General features: G+C 39.6%; 1 protein-coding gene across 1 annotated transcript in view; it reads right to left on the bottom strand.

Moving 5' to 3' along the window:
• Window positions 1-21,669, bottom strand: part of apc2 (APC regulator of WNT signaling pathway 2) — a 47,504-nt gene extending 25,835 nt beyond the window's left edge. Inside the window, exons 1-7 of the mRNA XM_044362214.1 lie at window positions 21,648-21,669; window positions 7,118-7,279; window positions 4,562-4,652; window positions 2,093-2,459; window positions 842-950; window positions 411-524; window positions 154-228 (exon numbers count right to left, since the gene is read on the bottom strand). Of these exons, the coding sequence (XP_044218149.1) occupies window positions 154-228; window positions 411-524; window positions 842-950; window positions 2,093-2,459; window positions 4,562-4,652; window positions 7,118-7,258 (897 nt within the window). The 5' untranslated portion in view covers window positions 7,259-7,279; window positions 21,648-21,669. The remainder of the gene's footprint in view (window positions 1-153; window positions 229-410; window positions 525-841; window positions 951-2,092; window positions 2,460-4,561; window positions 4,653-7,117; window positions 7,280-21,647) is intronic.
• Between the last annotated feature and the right edge of the window lie 1,393 nt (window positions 21,670-23,062).

The raw sequence follows: 23,062 nt of genomic DNA, 5'->3' as shown, positions 1-23,062 counted from the left end.
TAATAAAAACTGTATTAGAATCAGTCTGTCAGCTGTTATCTCTGTGAAGTTGTGTGTGTGGATTTCAGTTTATGTGATGCATCTGTTTGTGTACATTTGTGTGTGTATGTGTGTGTGTGTGTGCATTAGTATGTATATGTGTGTATGTCCGACCTGTAGCTGACTCTCCTGACTCCCTCGGGACTCCTGCAGCTCCTTCTCCAGCTGTTCCAGACGAGCAACACGCATCTGCAACACACACACACACACACACACACACACACAAAGAGTTCAGACTCGTCCAGATGTGCTCTGTTTACACCAGCAGCTGTCTGTGTTGAATCTCATCATCAACAATAGTGTCATGAAACTATCCGCCACGGCTGATGCTGAGAAATGAGCAGCCAATCAGAGGCCAGGCTCAGTCTCACCTGCGTCCTCTGAACCATCTCGTCGCTGGTGCCGAAGCGTTCCTCCATCACCGATCGGACCTGCTGGGCCTCGAACTCCAGCTGCTGACGGATCAGATCCATCTGCAGAGAAAACTACGACACGAACACGCTGAAGTCAGACTGACTGTCTGTCGTCACTTTTACTGTGAGCTGAGATGATGATCAGGTAATCTTTGGGTTTTGGATTGTTGGTCAGCAGCATTTTTCATGTTTTCTGATATTTTTCAGATAAAATAGGAAGACGTGCTGAGAGAGACTGAGGGCAACAGCTCTAACCGACGTTATCTTAAGCACTGATGTAATTTGGACTCTTTATTGCCTCCAGACATCAACAGAAGAAGAGAACAGAAGGGAAAAAGTGGAATTTCTGTTGCGTATATAATCGTGCATGTGTGTGTGTGTGTGCTCACCGTGTCGATGCGTGGCAGCTGAGCGAGTCTCTGCGACAGCGCCTCCAGCTGGCTGAAATACCAGCAGCGCTCCCTCTCCTCCCGGTCGATCTCCCCCAGCAGGAGGTTCCTGCAGACAGAAACACACAGACTGTATCAGCTGCCTGTTTCACCGCCGTCATTACAGGTAACACCGACATTAGCTGGAGCAGCTTAATCAGACTGACAGTCCCTCGGAGGCTCAGGAGGGTCAGACGGCTTGTTCAGGATCAGATGTGACACGTTCTTTTCCAAACAAACGTTATATTTATCAAACAGACGCGGAGTGTCTCCTCACTGCTTATACATTTGAGAAAAGATCGTGCAATAACAGGAGACGTGTTAACAGACGTTGATTCTGTATTCTGCTGGATTTAAAAACATCACTTTTACTGCAAATCTACAAGAGCCAGAAGAACAGTGCATTAAATATAAGCATATAGTATATAACTAAAAACAGATTATTAGAATCTAAACGAAGAAATTGGGCTTTTATTAATGAACACAGAGTTTCGGTTTGTCTATTTAACTTGAATTTGACCTTTTAAAGAACTGGCTGCATTTAAACTTTTCCCCCTTTTTGTAAAAGATCCCCTCCAGACATGTTTAAAGACCTATAAAACACTCTGCTCGGAATAATAATTTGTGTCTTATTAGAGCTTTCCAAAAGAGAAAGTTCAGTTAAAGGTGGCCTGTAGAGTTTCTAGAACGAGAGGATCCCAGTTTTCTTTGTCTCATACACATTCCTGCCAGTGGCTTCATACTGCTCTGCTGAGCTACAAGTGGCTGAAAAACGCCAAGAAACACAACAATGTGCCAGCAAAGGAGAGGAAGAAGAAGAAGAAGAAGAATGCAGGTTAGTTAAGATGCATGTAAACAATGCAGGATTGAAAATATTAAAATCGACTTTGCAAATGTTTCATAAGGAAGGAAATGGATTCACAAGGAGTCAATAACATAAGTCGACATAACTTGTGTTTGTTAACCAGTTTCTTCTTCTTCTCCTTCATGTAAAAATCTCTGAATATGTAAATATTGTTGAACATTAAGTTTATGTTGAACACAAGAATTAGGAGCCTCCCTCCCCTTTGTTTTATTATATCACGTCACCTGCTTTTCATCTCCCATGAACATGTTATTTCCTCCTGACGTCTCAATAACTGGATAAGATTAAAATATAATGTTATAAGTTTATGATGGTTTGTGAAGCAGTGTGTTACTGGAAACGCTCACCTCTCCTTGTACAGCTCCTCCAGATGATGGTCGCTCAGTCGTCCATCTGCCCCACTAATCACAGCAGTTTTGGGCGGGGCTCCGTCCAGGAAGTGATGCGGCAGCATGATGGCGGCGGCCTCCCCTCCGGACGATGTGCTCTGACGGGACGCGGCTCTGAGCGGACTCCTGGCCCGGCCCACCGCCGCCACCGAGGAGGACGAGGAGCAGGAGGACGGAGGCAGAGCCAGACGGTCATCTAGCTCCGCCCCTGGCCCCGCCCCTCCCAGCCCGGTTAGCCCCGCCCCTCCCAGACTGTCCGGCAGCAGCCGCAGGTTGTGAGGTTGGTGTTTGAGCTCGTAGTAGTTGGTGAGATCCATGTGGAGCTCTGAGGAAGGAAAAGATTCATATAGTAATAGAGTTCTACCCAATACAAAACAATTTAATCAATAAACATGAAGCAAACAAGAATAACATGAGCAGCTACTGAAAAACAAACAGAAAAATGCACTTAAAATCAAAATCAAAAGAAAAAGAATTAGGAACAAAAACCACAATACAGACGACACTTGAAGATATTCATTTGATTTCAAACTTGTTCCAGAGAGCAAGATTTCTATATTTAACAATATATTGATATAATATAAGGAGTGAATGAAAAGTCCTGGTAGAATATGTATGAAAGTCTGAAATTTTATGAAAAAAAAGGGAAATATCAGGGAGACTAGTGTGTAAAAACTAATACTTTAAAAACATTAATGCTGTAAACTGCTGACACAGCGAGGCGACGACTCGTAGCTACTTGAACGTTACAACTTGTTAATGTTGACCTGCTGACATGTCCTCCTCATTTTTACAGTTTGAAGTTGATTTTCTCTCTAAAATCTCTGCAATTTGTCCTCCGACTGCAGCAAAATCCAGATGAAAGAAGATCTGAGTTGATAAAATGTTAATATGTTCATCTGAGTTGGGTTCAGTTATCATTATTGTGCTCACAGCAAGAAACCTACTGAGTAAAAGCAAGTTTTTTGCCCTGCGTTTGGCCTGTCAGGCTACGTACAGGATTAATACCAGTTAATTTTTTTTACACTATTACAACAAGATGCTAAAATCAAGCATCAGTCATACAGTGAAGCAGTAAACCTCCATCATATTTGTAGTAAAAATGCAAAAATGTTACCACTAGCTATAGAGAAGTATCACTAGATACAATATATAGTCTGTCATAAAGTGTAAGGTCTGTTTCAAGTAGTTAGTGCATTTACAAAACAGAGGTTTAAATAGTATATATGTTTTCTGTTATATTACCATTCATATAGAATAAATAATGTACTAATTTCATCACAATATACAGACGGGGGACAAATTAGAGGAAAAACCTGAATGAAAGAGCGAAACATGTCAGATGCAGATGCTCCTGAATGTTTGATGAGTATGAAAATGATGTGAATAAAATGTTTGAGTCCAATCAGCAGATCTCAAACCAGTTCAACACCAGCGTGTAAGACAAAGCTCTCCGCCACCATCTCCATAACACCTAATGATATAATATAAACTTTCATCTTCAGATCTGTTCAGTTATGTCTGTATGTTTGTTTTTTCTTTCTATCTGCTGTACTCAGGTTTTGATCTCAATGAGATTACATGATGAAATAAAGGTTGTATATATAAACAAGGGGATATTTGATGGTGTTCATCTCTCTAATAGAGCTCCACAGACTCAGACTGAAGCTGATCTGGAGGCTTGTGATGGTCTGACTCCTCACTAAGACGCTTCACGTTGGTTTTTCCTTTAATTTGTCACCCATCCATCTGTCAATATATTCAGCAACAGTTTGGACACACTTTAGTATTCAAGGGAAAGAGAAAATGTGTCTGCACGTCTTTTGCTAAACAGTATAAAAATACTTAAAATAAGAATAAATTAAACTGTAATACAAAGTTAAATAAGAGGAGCAGCGCATCAGTGAACACATGAAATATTTTGACTGTTTTCTTTTTATAAAAATGTTCAGTGTTGGTTTTAGATTTTCATCTAACAATAATCCCTCATAATTTAGTAGACAGTTGTAGTAGACAGTAAAGACAGTTGCATAATTTCCAAATTATTTATAAATATCAATGTAGAGTTTTTAGTGTATTTTTTGTTTTTGTCTTTTTAATACTGAAGGTATTTATCATCTACTCCTGCTGTTAAGCTCAGTTAAAGTGAATTGAATTCTAGACCAGACAATCAAATTCATAATAACTGGTTCTTAATTGGATTGAGTCATAACGAGGCACAGCCAGCTGCAGCCAATCAGGTTAGCTGATTGACTCTATTCATTTCTGTAAGTGATGATTGGTCCCATCGGAGGCTCTGCAGACACACGGCATCAGAAACCAGTAGAGTCAGATAGAGTAACGCTCATCTGCTGCTTCTGTCCGGCTGCTGAAGACAAACAACAAGAGGATTCTGGTTTTAACACGGACATGAAAACAGATCGAGACCTTTGAGTTGGTGCAGCACGTCGCTCCTCCCGGATGAAGCCAGCGTTCCCGCCTCCTGCTCCAGTTTACTCTGCAGCTGCTTCAACACCTCCTGCAGCAAACGGGACAAAAAACAACAAGAGTCAGACAGACGGAGAGTGTGATCACAGTCACAATATGATACTAAAACTGACACAACACTCCAGTTTCTGTCACAAAAATGTTCCCAAAGAGTGAAAAGAAGAATCTGAGGTTGAGAAAGTCAGACTGTCTGATCATGACTGTATGACAGCTTTGAACTCCTCAATTCTGTTTGTATGTCAGAACAAAATCCAACATCAGATACACGAGCAGCATTTAAAATATCACATAATCCCAGACGAAAATAAAAAGAGTTATTCCTTCACACGCTGACGACCGTCCTCTGACTTTACTATTTTATCAATGCTGGAGATTTAAAAATTGCCCTCTGCATTCATCAGAAGAACCCGTCGCCCTGCAGACCGACCTGCTGCAGGTGAGACATGAACCCGTCGTCCTGCAGACCGACCTGCTGCAGGTGAGACATGAACCCGTCGTCCTGCAGACCGACCTGCTGCAGGTGAGACGTGAACCCGTCGTCCTGCAGACCGACCTGCTGCAGGTGAGACGTGAACCCGTCGTCCTGCAGACCGACCTGCTGCAGGTGAGACATGAACCCGTCGTCCTGCAGACCGACTTGCTGCAGGTGAGACATGAACCCGTCGTCCTGCAGACCGACCTGCTGCAGGTGAGACGTGAACCCGTCGTCCTGCAGACCGACCTGCTGCAGGTGAGACATGAAGCCGTCGTCCTGCAGACCGACCTGCTGCAGGTGAGACGTGAACCCGTCGTCCTGCAGACCGACCTGCTGCAGGTGAGACATGAAGCCGTCGTCCTGCAGACCGACCTGCTGCAGACTGAAACGTGTGAGTCTGTGCATCTGAAACACTCGGCGAGGACGAGTCGACGTCCTGATTCTGATAAAACCAGCTGAGCTCTGCCTGATAATCCAGCTGCACTCAGCATCTGGACACGTGTGTGTGTGTGTCAGTGTGTAGTCACGTGCATGTGTGCACAAGTATGAGTGTGTATGTGTGAGTGCGGCTGATAGGATTTATGTGCTCCAGCAGGATTTGGGTCTTAACCTGATTTTTCAGGCTTCTGTGTATTTATTGATTATTTAAAGAGATTTGACAGTTTTGACTTTAAACATTTGGAGGAATTTTGAAGAGAAAGTGAATTAAAGCTGTTGTACTATTTATTTAAAAGAAAGATACATTAATACATAAATACATACAGTTCATAGACAAAAACATAAATTAATGATTCTGTTCTCAAAATCCAAAACTATTTCATGCAGCATTCACTTCACAATATATTATATTATATTATATTATATTATATTATATTATATTATATTATATTATATTATATTATATTATATTATATTATATTATATTATATTATATTATATTATATCATAGAGCTGCAACAATTAGTCAATTGAAAGAAAATTGACAAAATTCTGACATTTTATAGACCCAATGACAAATTAATTGCAACCCTATTATATTATATTATATTATATTATATTATATTATATTATATTATATTATATTATATTATATTATATTATATTATATTACATTCAGTTTGTTTTTTGGACTCTTTGTGTTTTTGTGTTCTTTGGGGTTTCCTGTGTTCTGGTCATGTGGTTTTGCCTGTTTATGGTTTGGGTGGTGGGTTTGACAGACCGCATTATTAGTTCGTTTATAGTGTTGTTTGCCTACGATTATGTAATTCTGGGATGGTTTGATTTATGCTGGGTTGTGATTTAGAGTATTGTGTTTTCTCTCCTGTGTTCATGTTCCTCCACGCCCGCCCTGCTCTCAGCCTATCAGCTCCCAGCTTATCAGCTCTCAGCCTATCAGCTCCCAGCCCGTGTCTTGTCACCTGTTCCTCGTTGTCTCATTAGTTTAGTGGTTTTCTGTTCAGTCTTTGTTGGATCATTTGTCCATTCCTGCTACTCACCATGACAATAATATTATATTATATATGTAGAGACTATATATATATATATATATATATATATATATATATAGGATCATAAGTTTTCATTCATGTTTCATTTACTTTAAATTGTGCTGAAACTATCTGCTGATTAATAAATTGTCAACTGACAAAAAATTACTTACATTTCTGATAACTGAGTATCATTTAAAGTCACTTGTTAAGAAAAATCACCCAAATTAGCTGAATGTGAAGATTTCCTCCCCACTAACATCCCCACTACTGATAGTCATATAACCATAACCATTATTAATGATTGATCACTGAGTTGTTTTTAGTTTAGTTTCAGCTCCTTTCTATAAATGTGAGCCTGCAGAGAGATAATCCTGTAAACAGCTTCATCACGTACAAATGTTGCATCAGCAAACTGACACAAACTGAATCCAGCAGCTGCTCTGAAGATAAAACATCAGAGTGAAACCTGACGGGAGGATTTGGGAGACGCGGGAACACGAGGTGAACATGGCGGTTTGGGTTCAGACTGACCTTCATACCGAAGGTCTCGGTCTCCAGTTTGGACAGGTGGTTGGAGTTGTCCTCCAGCTCCCTCCTCAGGTGGGAGTTCTCCTTGCGGAGCGCCTCCACCTGGTGGGCCAGCTGGTCGTAGGAAGCCACGGCGTTGGCCATCTTCACACTCTGCAGTGCCCCCTGCAGGAGGAGGAGGAGGAGGAGGAGGAGGACAGGAATGAGTGATGAGGGAGGTTTTTTATCAACTTAACATTCATACAAGTCAGACACTTTGTACACCGGCCCGACCAATCAGATCTGCTCCCTGAGACGTTTGACAGCTCTGCAACGACGTCTGCCTCCATCTTTGCTTCTGAGAGGAAACAGTCATCTCATCAGTGATGCTTTTTAAGGTAATCTTAAAACATACATAATTTTGTAACTTAGTAATATAATTGTGTCTATATGACTGATTAGACAGAGACATTTTCTCATCAAGTGTAATATCCAGGAGCTCTATGAGACAGTTTTATATATTTATATTTTATAAAGCATATTAAGTTCACGCTCAAGGCTCATGTTTAAATCAATAAAAGTATTTGATTCCATATATAAAGTTGAATAGGCTGTAAATAAGGCCATCCGACTCTGCTAAATACTGAATATAATAGTGGCCCCAAACAGCTGCCCTGTGGTACTCCACATTCAAGCTTTCTCATAATGTTGCACACTGCATTCAGTTAGATAGATAATTACACACACACATACATGTATCTATAAATATATGTATATATATATATAATTATTATTATTATTATTAGTATAGCTCAACCACTCTATCATCTATCATGTTCTATCTTGAAGTAAAAGAAAACGCAGATTGTCCGACTCCCAAAAACAATATTCGAAACCAACAATGAACTGATCTACTAACAAGTATTGTGTGTGTATCAAAGCTGATATATCTGATTAAAAACACGTCAGTGAGTCACAGCGCTGCTCTGAGTCACATGTTCCTTCATCATGAAGAGTTTGGTCACATTAGTTTGTTTAGAAACGGCTCCAAAGACTAATAACAGCTTCACGTTTTCATGTTGACAATAAGAAAAATATAGAAAATCACTAGAATTTTCCTTTAAAGAAAGAGCATAAAACAGATCAGAGTGGAACAGATGACCCTCATCTTTAAACAAATCCTCCAAATGAGGAGCTAAAATGATGCAACAGTAAACCTGAACATGTGACATTACAGTACAGGAAGTGAACTTTTCCCCTGCAGCTTCCTGACAGAAGAATCAAGTCGTGATCACATCATATTCAGACAAAATGCATCTTCCTGCAAATAAACTGTAACTCAGATCTGATTCTGTTAAAATCTCTAAACAAACAGCAACTTCTCTCTGTGTTTCTGTCTGGTTTGGTGTGTTTCATGTTCAGGAGGAAACAAGATGTCTTCCTCCTCCTCCTCCTCCTCCTCCTCCTACTGGCAGCAGATGGCTCACAGGGAGACTAATTATCTGTCAGATCCACTCCAGCTTCACTTTGGATCGATGTTTTTTGGCTCGGTCGGCTCTGAACGGACCGACAGGAAGCTTGGCGACAGTCTGTTAGATAACATGTTATCTAAGTTTCTCCTCCGGCTGTTTCCAGCCTCGACTCGCTCTGACCCCGAATCAGATTTAACACTCGTTATTCGTTACTGCTTTTCATGTTTTTCGTCTCCTCTGCAGGCAAAAGAAAAATCTAATTGGAATCTTGTTTTGGCACAAACAACAACAGGCTGTGAGAGATGTGAGGACAGGAAACAAGCTGACATATTATCAGTTTATAAAGTAGTCGTGGCTAACATGTTAGCAAACATCAAGGCTGGATTACTAACAAGGCAAAGCAGGAAATACTTTAAGTATCAATGTGAAAGTGCTCATTAGAGTACCAGGTTGTAGGATTTAGAGGGATATATTGGCAGAAATGGAATATAATATTCATAAGTATGGGTTAATTAGTGTATAATAAAACACACACACACACACACACACATATATATATATATATATATATATGCAACCTCACTGCTAAATGCCAGTAAATTCTACATACTGGTCCTTTAAGCAAAATGGCCTTTAAGAATTTAATGTTGTCAAAGTAAATCTGATGTTAATATCTTATAGTGTTGGGTAGTCTAATCTATAACAATGCATATTATATAAAAAAAGATATATATACAGATAATATCAATCTGAAAAGTAACTACAGCTGTCAAATAAATGAAGTATTAAGTAGCATCAAATGGAAATACTCAAGTAAAGTACAAGTACTTCAAAACTGTACTGAAGTAAAATGTACTTAGTTACTGTACACAAAACAGAGACATGTAAAGCTTATATCTGTGACATTTAATCACATTTTCAATCTATTTTGATTTTCTCTCATAATAAATTCGTTTATTAAAGCCTCTTTTTAACTTCTGCTTATTGCTCTGCGCGTTTTTAACTTTTAATGTTAATGAATGATGTGAACCTCTCAGTAACTGAATATTCTCAACTCTCTGTTTTATTCATGTGTCTGTCCTCCTTTCTCGGTGGTTTCATTAAAGTGTAAACAGGACGTCGCTGTAAAGCAGCACATGTGCTCAGCCAGCCTGCTCTGTTTACTTCGTCCATTTTGCCTATAAATATATCAATTTAATGTGTAAAATTTTTGTATTTTTGTATTGATTGTTATGTATATTGTAGATTTTTTATTCTGTATTTATTGTGCACACTTGTCTTTTGTGTGTGTATGTTACACTGAGGCCCTGCAGGAGATAATAAATAATAAAATTTAACTTGTATAAATAAGGTGTTCATGGGTGGAATTTTAAAGCACCAAATTTTTATTAATTAAGTTTGTTTTAGGATGAAAATGTCAAAAAATCTTTCCAAAGATTAAACAAATGAAAAATACCTCTCTCTCTACATTTCCAGCTCTGTTACATAAATAAATCAACAGATCAGACTGAGCGTGTGTGACACGGTGAGGTCATTTGTTCGGGGTCAGATCTGCACATGCTCAGTGCGGTCTACAGCTGCTGAATCAGTGTGTGACCTTCACTGCGGAGACGCGGAGCTGGAACGACAAACATCGCAGGAAGCTGAAGCTGCAGCAGTGACGCGCTCGGATCAGCCGGGTGTTTGTTTGTTTGTTTTTTTGTTTGTTTTTCGTCTGATATTCAGACATGTTTCTGACTTTGTCGTCAGGTTTCTGCTCAGAGCAGCAGATCTGAAGTCAGCGCAGACTGCTGCATTCATTATGAGGCGCTGAGCCCCAGGGGATTGTGGGTCAGACCAGCTTCAGACTGCAGAGCTCTGACTCACTGCACTGTACCAGACTTTCTCATTTTGTTTTAATAATTTAATATATTTGATTAAAAAACAGCTGATATGCGAAGTAAGAAGAATATTTTCCAGCCGACGGTCTGATCAGCGAAAATCATCAGTTTGTTATGAAACAGACGAACAGCCGGAAAAATCAATTTAACCTCCTATAACCCGATGTGACCATCTGATCGCAATCAATACACACACACACACACACACACACACACACACACACACACACACATATAAAGCTGCTGCAGATAAACCAGGCTGAAGCTTCATCATCAGTAGCAAAAGTAAAGTAGCTCTCTATGATAATAAACTACATTAAGGCTGCAACTAACGATTATTTTCATGATCAATTAATCGATTAGTCACAAATCACAAATCTGCCTCAGAAGGATTTACAGTCTGTACAGCAACACAACATCCTCCGTCCTTAGACCCTCGATTCAGACAAAGAAAAACTCCCTTTAAAAAAAAACGGTGACGATAATTTTGCATCTATAAAAAGCGCAGAGTTGCATCGTTGGATTTTTAGCATAAAGGAGTTTATTAGTTTACATGTCAACACTCAGACTTCAGATAACCAAATAAAATGGAGGAGAGTAAATATTGTACATATATAGTAAACAGACACAGACATGATAAAAAACACCTGCTAAACATCATGTTAGCATTCAGAGCTGCTAGCATGTTAGCTGTAGACGCTAACAGTCGAAGATAAAGAATTTTAACTGATGACTGTAACAGACTAAAGATATAAACTGTAAATATATCACACAGTGGGATTTATACAGATTATACTGACAAGATTAAAGATAAAAAGAGATTTTTTTTGTATAATCTGTTTATTTAAACAGATTCTCTGACAGCAGTTCAGATAATCAAGTTCTGAATCTATTACTCAGGAATTTTAAATTAAACTCTAAACAGAAACGGTGACTTCATGTATATCATGATACATACTGTTGTTTTAATATTTCGGTTATTGTTCAGATTAAACAAACAAGACATAATCAGTGAGCTTTAGAGGTGCTGGAAGGCACAGAGCCTGGCTAGCTGTTTCTACCTGTTTCCAGTCTTTATGCTAAGCTAAGCTAACCGGCTGCTGGCTGCTTTATATTCAGCGTACTACAGACAGGAGAGAGGAATCAATCTGAACATCTAAGATAAGAGATGTGGTATATTACCCCCAAATTATTAAAACTGGAAAATACAGAGGTGTGATTGAAGATGAAAGAATCTGTGAACTGTCCTTTATAGCATGATTTAGTGTATATATACAGTATTATTTTGAAACCTTTTTGTGTTTTCTGAACATGAACATATGACAGATATTCTGTTCTATATGAACTGGGTCAAATATACAGCGTTCAACATTAATGGCTGCACAGGTTTTGTTTTATTTGTTTATTGTGTTTTATGCTTGTGGAGCTGTTTGTATATTTGTTGTATTTCCATTGTTGGAGTGTTGTTTGTGGGTTTATGTTCATGTTTGGATGATGTTGATGTTGACAAACTTCATACATTCATTCAAATTATATTTCCCAAAATGCATCCCTTTAAGTTTCAGGACAGATGGAGGTCTTGGTCTGTTTAGGGGCTGGGACGCCGACCGTGAACTGCAACGTCTTAGTCCAAGCGAGAACTCACTTCCTCGTTTCCTGTCATCTCTCTACTATCAGTGATGAAGGACACAGATACTGATGAATAAGAAAAAGAAAATGCTTGTGATAAAATGTTTTTGTTATATTGTCTGATCCTAGTGAGGACATATTTTCTATGACGTGATGTTTCAGTGTTCAGATTAGATTTATTTCAGGTTTAATTACACAAGTACACAAGGACAAATGTGTGTGTGAAGGTGCTTTGATACTGCAGACCTCAGCTGGTGTGTGTGTGTGTGTGTGTGTGTGTGTGTGTGTGTGTGTAATTTCGGTGTTTCCCATCAAAGACATCTAACATATTGATGTTCTGCGTTACCATGGTAACACTCCCACATCCCCCACCATTGCCATGGTGACACATTTACATCCAAGTGATGTCTCTCTCTGCCTCGCTTGTCATCTGATACACACACACACACACACACACACACACACACACACAGAGCCCTCTGCTGCAGCCGCTGCAAGGCATGCTGGGTAGAAAATGTGCAGCTCCCGAGAGGATAACGAATCAGACAGAGCCTTAACGAGAAACAGTGGAGCCTGTTAACGGTACAGTTGCTATGGAAACGACCGATCCAATGCCTGTGACCCCGATATGAGACGAAGGCATGAAGAGAAGAAACAGGAAGAGAAACTGAGTGAATCTCTTCTCAAGAAGCATCAGAGCGTCTGAGGACTTAAAGAGGAATCCTGCACGTTTCCACATTTCCTATGTTTATATTCTGGGGCTCTACTGGAATATCTTTGCATGATTTCCAGTTAAAAACTCCTTATTGATCTTCTACTGGTCCTTTATGCAGCCCCTCAGTTCAGCCTCTGTCTGAAACAGGCCGTTTTAGCTCCTGTCTCTTTAAGGCCCCGCCTCCTGATGGGCTCATCTGTTCTGATTGGTCAGCTTTCAGGAAGCTTCCTCCGGCTCCGGAGGCTACGTAAACAAACTATAGTAGCAGGATTTCACTTCTTTTTCTCCTTCTTTACTGTAAAAAAAACTAAATAACATTTTCACTTCTGCTGATTTACAATCAAACATCAGTTCAGTCTGTATGTTCAGACAAAATAAAGTTCACTAAAAACAGTACGCAGACTGATGGACACTATTCTCCCACAATGCATTGCACAATGGAAATGCCAACAACTGGAAAACATTAATGTTGGATGATGGTGAAACAGCTCCAGGGACGTCAGAAAACAACAAATAAGTGATTTTTTGTAAATTGTAAATTGTAATTTTGGGTTTTGAGCAACAATCTTTGGAAACACGACACTGCCACCGTCAGAGAGACAGAAGACGTTTCCATCAACATGTTTTTATTCACAATTTCAGTTTGTGCATAAAAAAAAACTGAGAGGAAAGAATTTGAAAAAATCTTGGAATATCGAAAGAAGTTTGTGCGCCTGGCAGAGGACGAATCAATTAAAGCAAATGTCCTGCGTTAAAACAATGCAAAACGCTGCGTGTAGTTTAAAGTAACGATTAGACATGAAATATGATCCAGGAATATTAATGCAGTTAAAGTTAAACAGATACAAAACACAGATTTTACAATTCTGTAAAGTTATCACAGCAGCAACTGTTTTATCTTTCGTTGTTATGATCTCGAGGTAAAACAGCTGAAACACGTTACAAAGTAAACCACCACTCGCATGTTTGTGATTGGCCGGCGTTGCGCCTTGCTGGATGATGTCATCATGTGTTGCCAACGCTGCATCAACACACCACCTCCACTCAAATGAATGAGAGGTCTGAACACAGACTTGAGTGAATAAATGATGAGTCATGTGACTTAAACGTCACTGAAGAGCTGAAAACATCAGATCTGTGTGGAGCGATGATGAGGAGACTGTAACCTTCCTCACATCGATACATGAAACTAACAGAAACGTCATGTTTCCATCATGTTTCCCATCATTTGAGCTTTGACTGTTGCTCTTTTAATGATGTCATCTCGTTGTTTCCTCTTCTTCTGCAGCGGTTTAATGGCAGCGACTGGAGAATTTTAGTGTATCTGCTGATGTTCACTCAACAGCAGCGGAAGGAAACAAACATTCACTACATTTTCTTTTGATGATTTTCTGCACATTTGGGCTACAGTTGGATGGAAACTATGTGTTACTAAAAGCTATTTTAGGTTCATGTTTCTATACAGGTCTTATTAAAATGCCAGATGAAGGTCATCTGATGTCCTTCCTCCACAACACACCTGATCTACAGTCCAGTTAAGATCATTTATTAGTCTGTAAAAAACAAAACTCCTGTCAGTTTGATTCTTAACCTGCTCAACAGTAAATGTTCATGTATTAAAGTGTTTTGTGTCTGAACAAAGAGAGTGTCGATCACACCCACCACCGCTACCCCCCCACATCCTCCAAGCCTGCCTCTTGCTCTCTTTTCCCTCTGAGACTGTCTGGTTACTACGGCAACCGCATCCTCCAGGCAAAGAAGGAGGAGGTGAAGGAGAAAATGGCGGTCAGTGAGAATCAACTGAATCATCAAACATTAGAAAATGTCTCTAAAAGCAGAGTTTTGTTTTGTATTTCAGGGTTTTAAAACTTGACACTTCTTATGCAAAAATATAAACTATATGACTATTTATACATTTTAAAAGCAGGAGCAGAGCTGGAAGAAGTACTCAGATCCTTTAGTGCAGTAAAAGTACCAATACAGCAACGTACAAATACCCCATTACAAGTAAAAGTCCTTCATGAAAAAAAGTATTATGAGCTTGATGTAGTTAAAGTATTGCAGTAAAAGTACATAAGTATTATGAGCTTGATGTAGTTAAAGTATTGCAGTAAAAGTACATAAGTATTATGAGCTTGATGTAGTTAAAGTATTGCAGTAAAAGTAGTGGTTTGGTCCCTCTGACTGATATATTATTATATATGACATCATTAGATTATTAATAGTGAAGCATCAGTGTTAGAGCAGCATGTTACTGTTGTAGCTGCTGGAGGTGGAGCTAGTTTACACTACTTTATATACAGTTAGCTAGTTTAGTCCAGTGGTTCCCAACCTAGGGGTCGGGGCCCCTCCAAAGGGTCAGCAGATAAATCTGAGGGGTGGTGAGATGATTAATGGGAGAGGAAAGAAGAAAAAACAAAGTTCTGATACACAAATCTGTTTTCAGTTTTTGGACTTTTTCTCTAATCTTTGATTTTTGCTGAAATATTGGATCATTTGAACATTTATTGAAATGAAAGCATGTGAGAAGTTTAGAGGGAAAAATCACTATTTGGTGGAGCTGTTAACAACTCATAGACATGTGAAATGTGACCCCGACTACACACTGCTTTTTGTAAGACGTCAAAAGCCAAAAAGGTTGGAAACCACTGGTTTCATCTTTAACAATGTGTTGTATTTTAAAAGCTTGTTATATTATCCATTGTGTCAAATCTTCATCTGAAAAGTAACTAAAGCTGTCAAATAAATGTAGTGGAGTAGAAAGTACAATATTTCCCTCTGAAATGTAGAAAGTAGCATCACATGGAAATACTCAAGTAAAGTACAAGTACCTCAAAACTGTACTTGAGTGCAGTACTTGAGTAAATGTATTTAGTTACTTTCCACCACTGGTCACTCAAAAGGTTGCAGGTAAATTTTGTTCCGGGATTAAATTGTTATTCGGCTGCAGACGTTCCGCCTATCGAGTATGTTTGGACTAAAGTCATCCAGTAACAGCAGAAGAAGAGAAGCTGTTTGTGGATGAAACTTTTACTGCAGCTTCATTCATTCACAACAACAACCAACAGTCATGTGATCACAGAGTGAGTCAGCGCTCACACAGCACGGCCACACTGGTGTTCACAGAATCAAATGTGAAACATGTTGTTTCTCTTTCTGTCACTTATGGAGGTTCATGAAACAGGTGATGATTGATTCAATTTCATCTTTAACTTCTTCAGCTGTCTCACAGAAAACATATGCTGCTCTCTCTTTTGGGGTTTGTAGTTTATTTGATTCTTGTCAGCGAAGTTGTAATATTTCTTCCAGGAAAGGGTGATAGATCAACTCAAAGTGTTGAAAGTGTGGATGTCAGTTTGGTAACCAACAAACACAGGAGACACCAAAACACCTTGTGCAGCGCTTTCATGACACGAACTTTACATTTCGACTTGTAATCCAACACAGACTACAGTTCCCTGGTAACTGGGCAAACTCCACCAGTGAAAGCTCTGGAACAAGCTAGTAAGTGGACCTTGAGTTGTTTTTCCAAAGTCAGCAACTAAAAACAAACTAAAGTTCCTGTTTACACTCAGTGTTTCTCACCAAAACTCAGCATGTCTTTAAGATACAGCTAACTGTGTCTGTTTGGTGCTGAGCAGGTAGTGTTCAGTGGCTTTTTACAGCTTTCTCTCTGAAAACGATGCTATGAGACGCACACACTCACACTCACACACTCACACTCACACACACACACTCACACACACACACACTCACACACACACACACACACACACACACTGACACTCACACACACACACACACACACACTGACACTCACACACACTCACACACACACACACACACACACACACACACTGACACTCACACACACACACACACACACACACACACACACACACACACACACACTCACACACACACTCACTCACACACACACACATACACACACACACACTCACACACACACACACTCACACACACTCACACACACACACACACTGACACTCACACACACACACTGACACTCACACACACACACACACACACACACACACACACACACTGACACTCACACACACACACACACACACACACACACACACTCACACACACACTCACTCACACACACACACATACACACTCACACACACACACTCACTCACACACACACACATACACACTCACACACACACACACACACACATACACACACACACACTCACACACATACACACACACACACACACACACACACACAGAAACTCACCCTCACACACACACACTCACACACACACTCACTCACACACACACACATACACACTCACACACACACACACACACACATACACACACTCACCCTCACACACTCTCACACACACACACACTCACTCACACACACACACTTTTAACTTATTCAAATTATTTTGGATAGATAGATAGATAGATGATAGATAGATAGATAGATAGATAGATAGATAGATGATAGATAGATAGATAGATAGATAGATATCATTTTATCATGATTCATCCGTTATCGACAGTTGCAGATTATTTTGCAGATTATCAGAGGTCAGAGGTCAGAGGTCAGAGGTGAGAGCTCTCTGACTGCAGCTCAAACATCACATCGCTGTTTCTCTCGTTATGTAACGTTACATCACAGACGCCTCTCGCTGCCTCTCGCTGCCTCTCGCTGGCCTTTTCCAGTTTAGAGAGGAAGAACTTCCTGCCCCCCCCCCCCCGAAGGCTCGCTGAGTCACAGGCAGAGCCGCCTGAACCGTCACGACCCGAAACTCCTTCTGAACATCAGGAGATTTGTCCATTAATCAAAAATTAATCCCCCAACTATTTTGATAATCAATTTATGGCTTTGAGTGTGTGAATATCTTCTGGTTTCTTTTGTCTCTATGACAGTAAACTGAATATGACATCTGAGGACGTCGTCTTGGGAAACAATGATCCACTGACATTTTATAGACCAAACAACTAATCCATGAATCGAGAAAATAATCGATTAATTCTGTGCAACCAAAACATCTTTAATCACGTCTGTGAAGATTCTCAGTCATCCAGGTCGTAGTTATCAAAGGAGGGTTGAATCTACAACCAAGTCCAGTTCTTGGATCTTTAATCATGTTGTGACTCTTCAGATTAATGTGCAGACGGTAGATTAAGAAGAAGAAGTAGAAGTTTATTGATCCCCCTGTGGAAACTGATAAGGAAATTTGACCCATCTTATACAAACACTGGGAGCAGAGAGCAGCTGAACGCTGACAGACCCGTTCCAGTTCTTTTGCCAGTGTCTTGGTCACTGACAGGAATATTAACCCCTAACATACATATCAGTGAGAGTGGGAGGACTCTGCAGAAAACCACACAAACACAGAAACGGGACTAAACTAGCTAACTGTATATAAAGTAGTGTAAACTAGCTCCACCTCCAGCAGCTACAACAGTAACATGCTGCTCTAACACTGATGCTTCACTATTAATAATCTAATGATGTCATATATAATAATATATCAGTCAGAGGGACCAAACCACTACTTTTACTGCAATACTTTAACTACATCAAGCTCATAATACTTATGTACTTTTACTGCAATACTTTAACTACATCAAGCTCATAATACTTATGTACTTTTACTGCAATACTTTAACTACATCAAGCTCATAATACTTATGTACTTTTACTGCAATACTTTAACTACATCAAGCTCATAATACTTATGTACTTTTACTGTAGGAGGATTTTTCGTGCAGGACTTTCACTTGTATTGGAGTATTTTTTACATTGTTGTATTGGTACTTTTACTGCACTAAAGGATCTGAGTACTTCTTCAGTACTTCAACAGATGAGCAACGACAGATGTAGTGAAAAGTGAATTTTTGGTCATTTCTTGAATAAAAAGAGCAGGAAGTTTAATCTCTCTGCAGGTTGATTTTCAAAGAAATAAACTAAAACAAACAAGCTGAAACACATAAAACAAAAATCTACACTCAGGTGCTGTAATAAACTCTCTTCCTGTCTGATTTTGAGGTGAATCTGCAGCTGAAACAGATTCTGGATTTTTCCTTCATGAGGAGACTCTGAGCTCAGACAGCAGAGCAGCTGCCGGCAGCCACACCCAGACTCATCCTCCATCACTCGTCTTTTACATTTTATTTTTTATCTCTGGTGTTTCCACTCAGGTTATATTAAAAACAGGTGGATGGAAATGAACTTGCTGTTCAGGAAAATGATCAAATCTGCAAATAAACACAGTAAAGAACCAAAACTAAGGATCCATTTAACAGCAGGACTGTGTTTCTATTTTGATTCTGAAGTCCAGTTTCTCTCTTGTTGTTGTGGATCGTCTGTATTTAACCTTTTAAATCCACCTCCAGTCCAGTTCTGACTGCTGTCCACCTGTCTAATAAAACCAGCACAACTTAACTCAATAGCAACTCAACCAGCATCAGTTTTACCAGTAAAATGTAAAATATGTGTAAAATTATTTAAGATAAACTTTTAAACATGAAGACACATTTTTGGTGCAAAAATGTGTCAATTTGATGTTACTGATGCTCCCAACACGCCTGCTTTATTTAGGAAACTGCACTATGTGAGCTCGACATAAACTCAAATAATGAAAGTTAAGATTTAACGCCACAGAAAAAGGTTCTACAAAACACCAGATTATATTCAAAAATACCAAATTATACTTTTAAGCACATGGCAACCAGAGACTGGTTAAAGAGTCTCCACAGATTCATCATTTCACCTGTGTGACATCATCAGACTCATGATGGACAGACATCGTCTTATTTATTCAACACACTTCCTTGTCGAAATCTGCAGCCTCCATTACCCACGATGCACCTGGAGATTGCAGTGTGTGATGCTAGTATCATCTAATGTAGCCTGGAGCTGCTAGCCTCCAGCAGCGATGAGGAGCTACAGAGGTCTGGTCCACCCTCCAAACCCCCAGATCACATCACAACAAATCCTCCAAATTAAACCAGTCGAGGTGGTTTGATCATGTGACTCCAGAACGACACATAGCAGTGTGTATCTGTGTATTATCAGAAGTAATTGGCAGGACAACATCATTTGTCTGTGTCTGTCAAAAAGTCAAAATTCTCTGATTCCAGCTTCTTAAATGTGAATATTTTCTGGTTTATTTAGTCTTTATGACAGTAAACTGAATATCTTTGTGTTGTGGACAAAACAAGACATTTGAAGACGACATCTTGGGCTTCAGGGAACACTGATCCACATTTTTCATCATTTTCTGACATTTTATAATCGAGAAAATAATCGTCATCGTCATTAGTTGAAGCTCTAATTTAGTCATCAAGGACTAAAGGAACCTGAAAATATTCACAGAAGCTGGAAGCTGGAATCATCATTTGGACATTCTTTCTTTAAAACTCAAAATGATTAAATACTGATGAAAACGATTGTTAATTGCAGCCCTAAACATGTTAGTCTGTCTCCTAATACTTTCCTCCTTCACTACTCTGTCACCTCCAAGCTCATTGGTTCCTTCTGGAGATCTTAAAAAAACGGCCAACAATATAAAGTTTCATGTTTAGAAAAGGCTCAGTAAACAGGAGGAAATATTGCAATTGTTTGGGACTATTTTCAGCGGCGGATGAATCCACATTTGGTGCTGGTTGGTAGTAGATCAATTAATTGATCAAACATACAGAATATGACCAGAGTTCAGCTGTCAACACCTCAGACGCAGACACTACAGCAATGTTACCTTTATATTATTATATATATTATATATACTGTATCATATATTCATGCTTTACAATCCAATAAACCAACAATAAACCAGCAGCAGAGCAGGAAACCTACAATATTCCTGTAATCCTGTGATATTTCATAGATAGATAACAGGATGATTAAACCAAATTAAATCAGATTTTTATCTTCTGTTAAACCTTTCACTTTCAAAATAGAGACAGCTGACAAACAACGAATGAATCCATCAGTAAACAGGCTGAGATACAGATAAACAAACCTCTATACTAAAATAGAGACTCAGGACAGGATACATGAATATTAAACAGCACTGAAGCTCTTCATGCAGAAGAATCAGAGTTTAATGAACCAGTGAAACCAGCACAGACTGGGACAGACTGCAGGAGACGTTCAGGGCGAAAAATCATCAACCAGCCGGAAACAAAAAAAACCAAACAGATCCAACAAATACTCACATGTATGATTCAACATGTGAATAATACACATAAAGCGCTTCAGATGTGACTTTCACGTCGTTAAAAATCACATTTAGATATATGATGCATTTCATAGACACACACACACACACACACACACGCACGCGCACACACACACACACACACGCCAACACATTTCTGATTTTATTTGCAGCATGAAACTGGAAATCTGTTTTTAATATTCGACCTCTAAATATCTGAATGTTGGCTGTTTTAGCTGCTGCTGCTTTACTGACGACATCTATGATTCATCAGCTCCTCCATCCTCCATCCCTCAGCCTGCATGAAGGAGGAGGAGGGTGGGGGGGCGCATCCTCCCATCCCCCCAAAAACCCGCATGAAGGATGAAAACGCACATTTATGAATCAAATTCAAATCTTAAAAATCGGATTTAAATCTTAAAAATCTGACCTGCAGGTTTTTAAAACGTGGAGTCACATCAGCCTCCTCCCGTCTGATCAACGCTAATCAAAGAGCCTCTTATTATTGTCTTTATTCCCACAACCGGGCCAAACCGGACCGAGCCGAGCTGATAAAGCCTGGGCGGTTAACCCGGGTTAGTATGAGGCAAAAAACGAGATAAATATGAGTTAAAGGCAGAAAAAGAAGGAGCGGTCGGTTCTTACCTCATGACTCCGAGCAGAGCTGCAGATCTGTGAGGGAGGGAGAGGCAGAGGGATTTTTTTTTAACGCCCTTTATCTGCCTGCATCCAATCAGCATCTAACACAAACCAAAACCAGTTCACATCTCGCAAAATTTAACAACAAAATAAATGACGACATGTTAAAAGATCTCCAGAAATCTTTTAAGAAACATAAAAAAAAATACTCTGCTGGTCAAATATGGTTTCTCCACCCAAAAACGTTCAGTTACTTGACATGACATCTCTTTCTCCTGAGTGTGAATGGATCCTTTACTCTGATATGAAGTGTAGTGACTCCTGCAGTTAACTGAATATAATGTATTTGATTTCTAACAGTAAGAACTTTTGGTTTGATGTTAACCTTAAAAATTAAAGTGGAAGGTCCCCTCCTGACATGTTTTAAGAAATATACAAATACTCTTTACTACTTTTTGTCAATGCTGTTTTTTTCCATTAAAGAGAGAGAGAGAGAGAAAGAGAGAGAGAGAGAGAGAGAGAGAGAGAGAGAGAGAGAGAGAGAGAGCAGCGGTGGTCGAGTGAGCTAGAGAGTGAATGAAAGGAGTGATGGCAAGAACAAAGCAGAGAAATAAAACTTTATTTTCTGATTGTGGTGGTTACATTCCTAAGTACAAATAAATACGCCCACACCCCCACACAACACTGCAGGAAAGCGCCTCCTTACCAGATTTAGTGTGAATGCAGAGCTTCTTCCTGTCCGCTGTGGCCTCTCTGCTCTGTGTGTGTGTGTGTAGCTCAGCTCCGCCCTCAGTCAACAGACACACAGACCTGCTGCTCTTTATACATCCATGACACAGAGACAGAGAGCAGAGCGGAGCAGAGGAGAGATGTTACCTGGTCTATGCTACAAGTCCTGACCTCGCACCCTGCGCTGTTATTAGTTGAGAGCTACACACCTGCTGCCCAAAGGTTGATGCCCAGAAACATCCAGAACACAGAAAAATAATAAGAAAATAATAATTTACAGGCAGACGGCAGAGTCTCTGTAGATACACATAGACACACACTTCAAGTGGGTTATACGTGATGATTGAGAGGGATTATACAGTCTATACATTGGTTTTTTTTTAGGGAAATCCTGCATATTATATCTTTAAATGCATTAATCTGTAATTCCAATATGACTTCCTGGATTGCCTCACCAGTACCTCAAACAACACGACCCCACCATTGTAGTCCCCTGCGTCGTAGGGCTGGATTTGGTGTTTTCCAGTTTTTCGTAACACAGACTACACAACGTTAGCTTTACAGGTCGTGAAAAGTTGAGTGCTGAGTGTGTCCCAAACCATCAACCAGCAGCACAGAAGCCCCGCCCCCTCACACAAGTGATGTTAGCATGAAAACAATAAAATAACAGTTGGGTGAAAATAAAGTATCAT

Source organism: Thunnus albacares, chromosome 9, assembly GCF_914725855.1.
Source record: "Thunnus albacares chromosome 9, fThuAlb1.1, whole genome shotgun sequence".
NCBI classification, from domain to species: domain Eukaryota; kingdom Metazoa; phylum Chordata; class Actinopteri; order Scombriformes; family Scombridae; genus Thunnus; species Thunnus albacares.
This window is presented reverse-complemented; position numbering and strand designations above follow the sequence as displayed.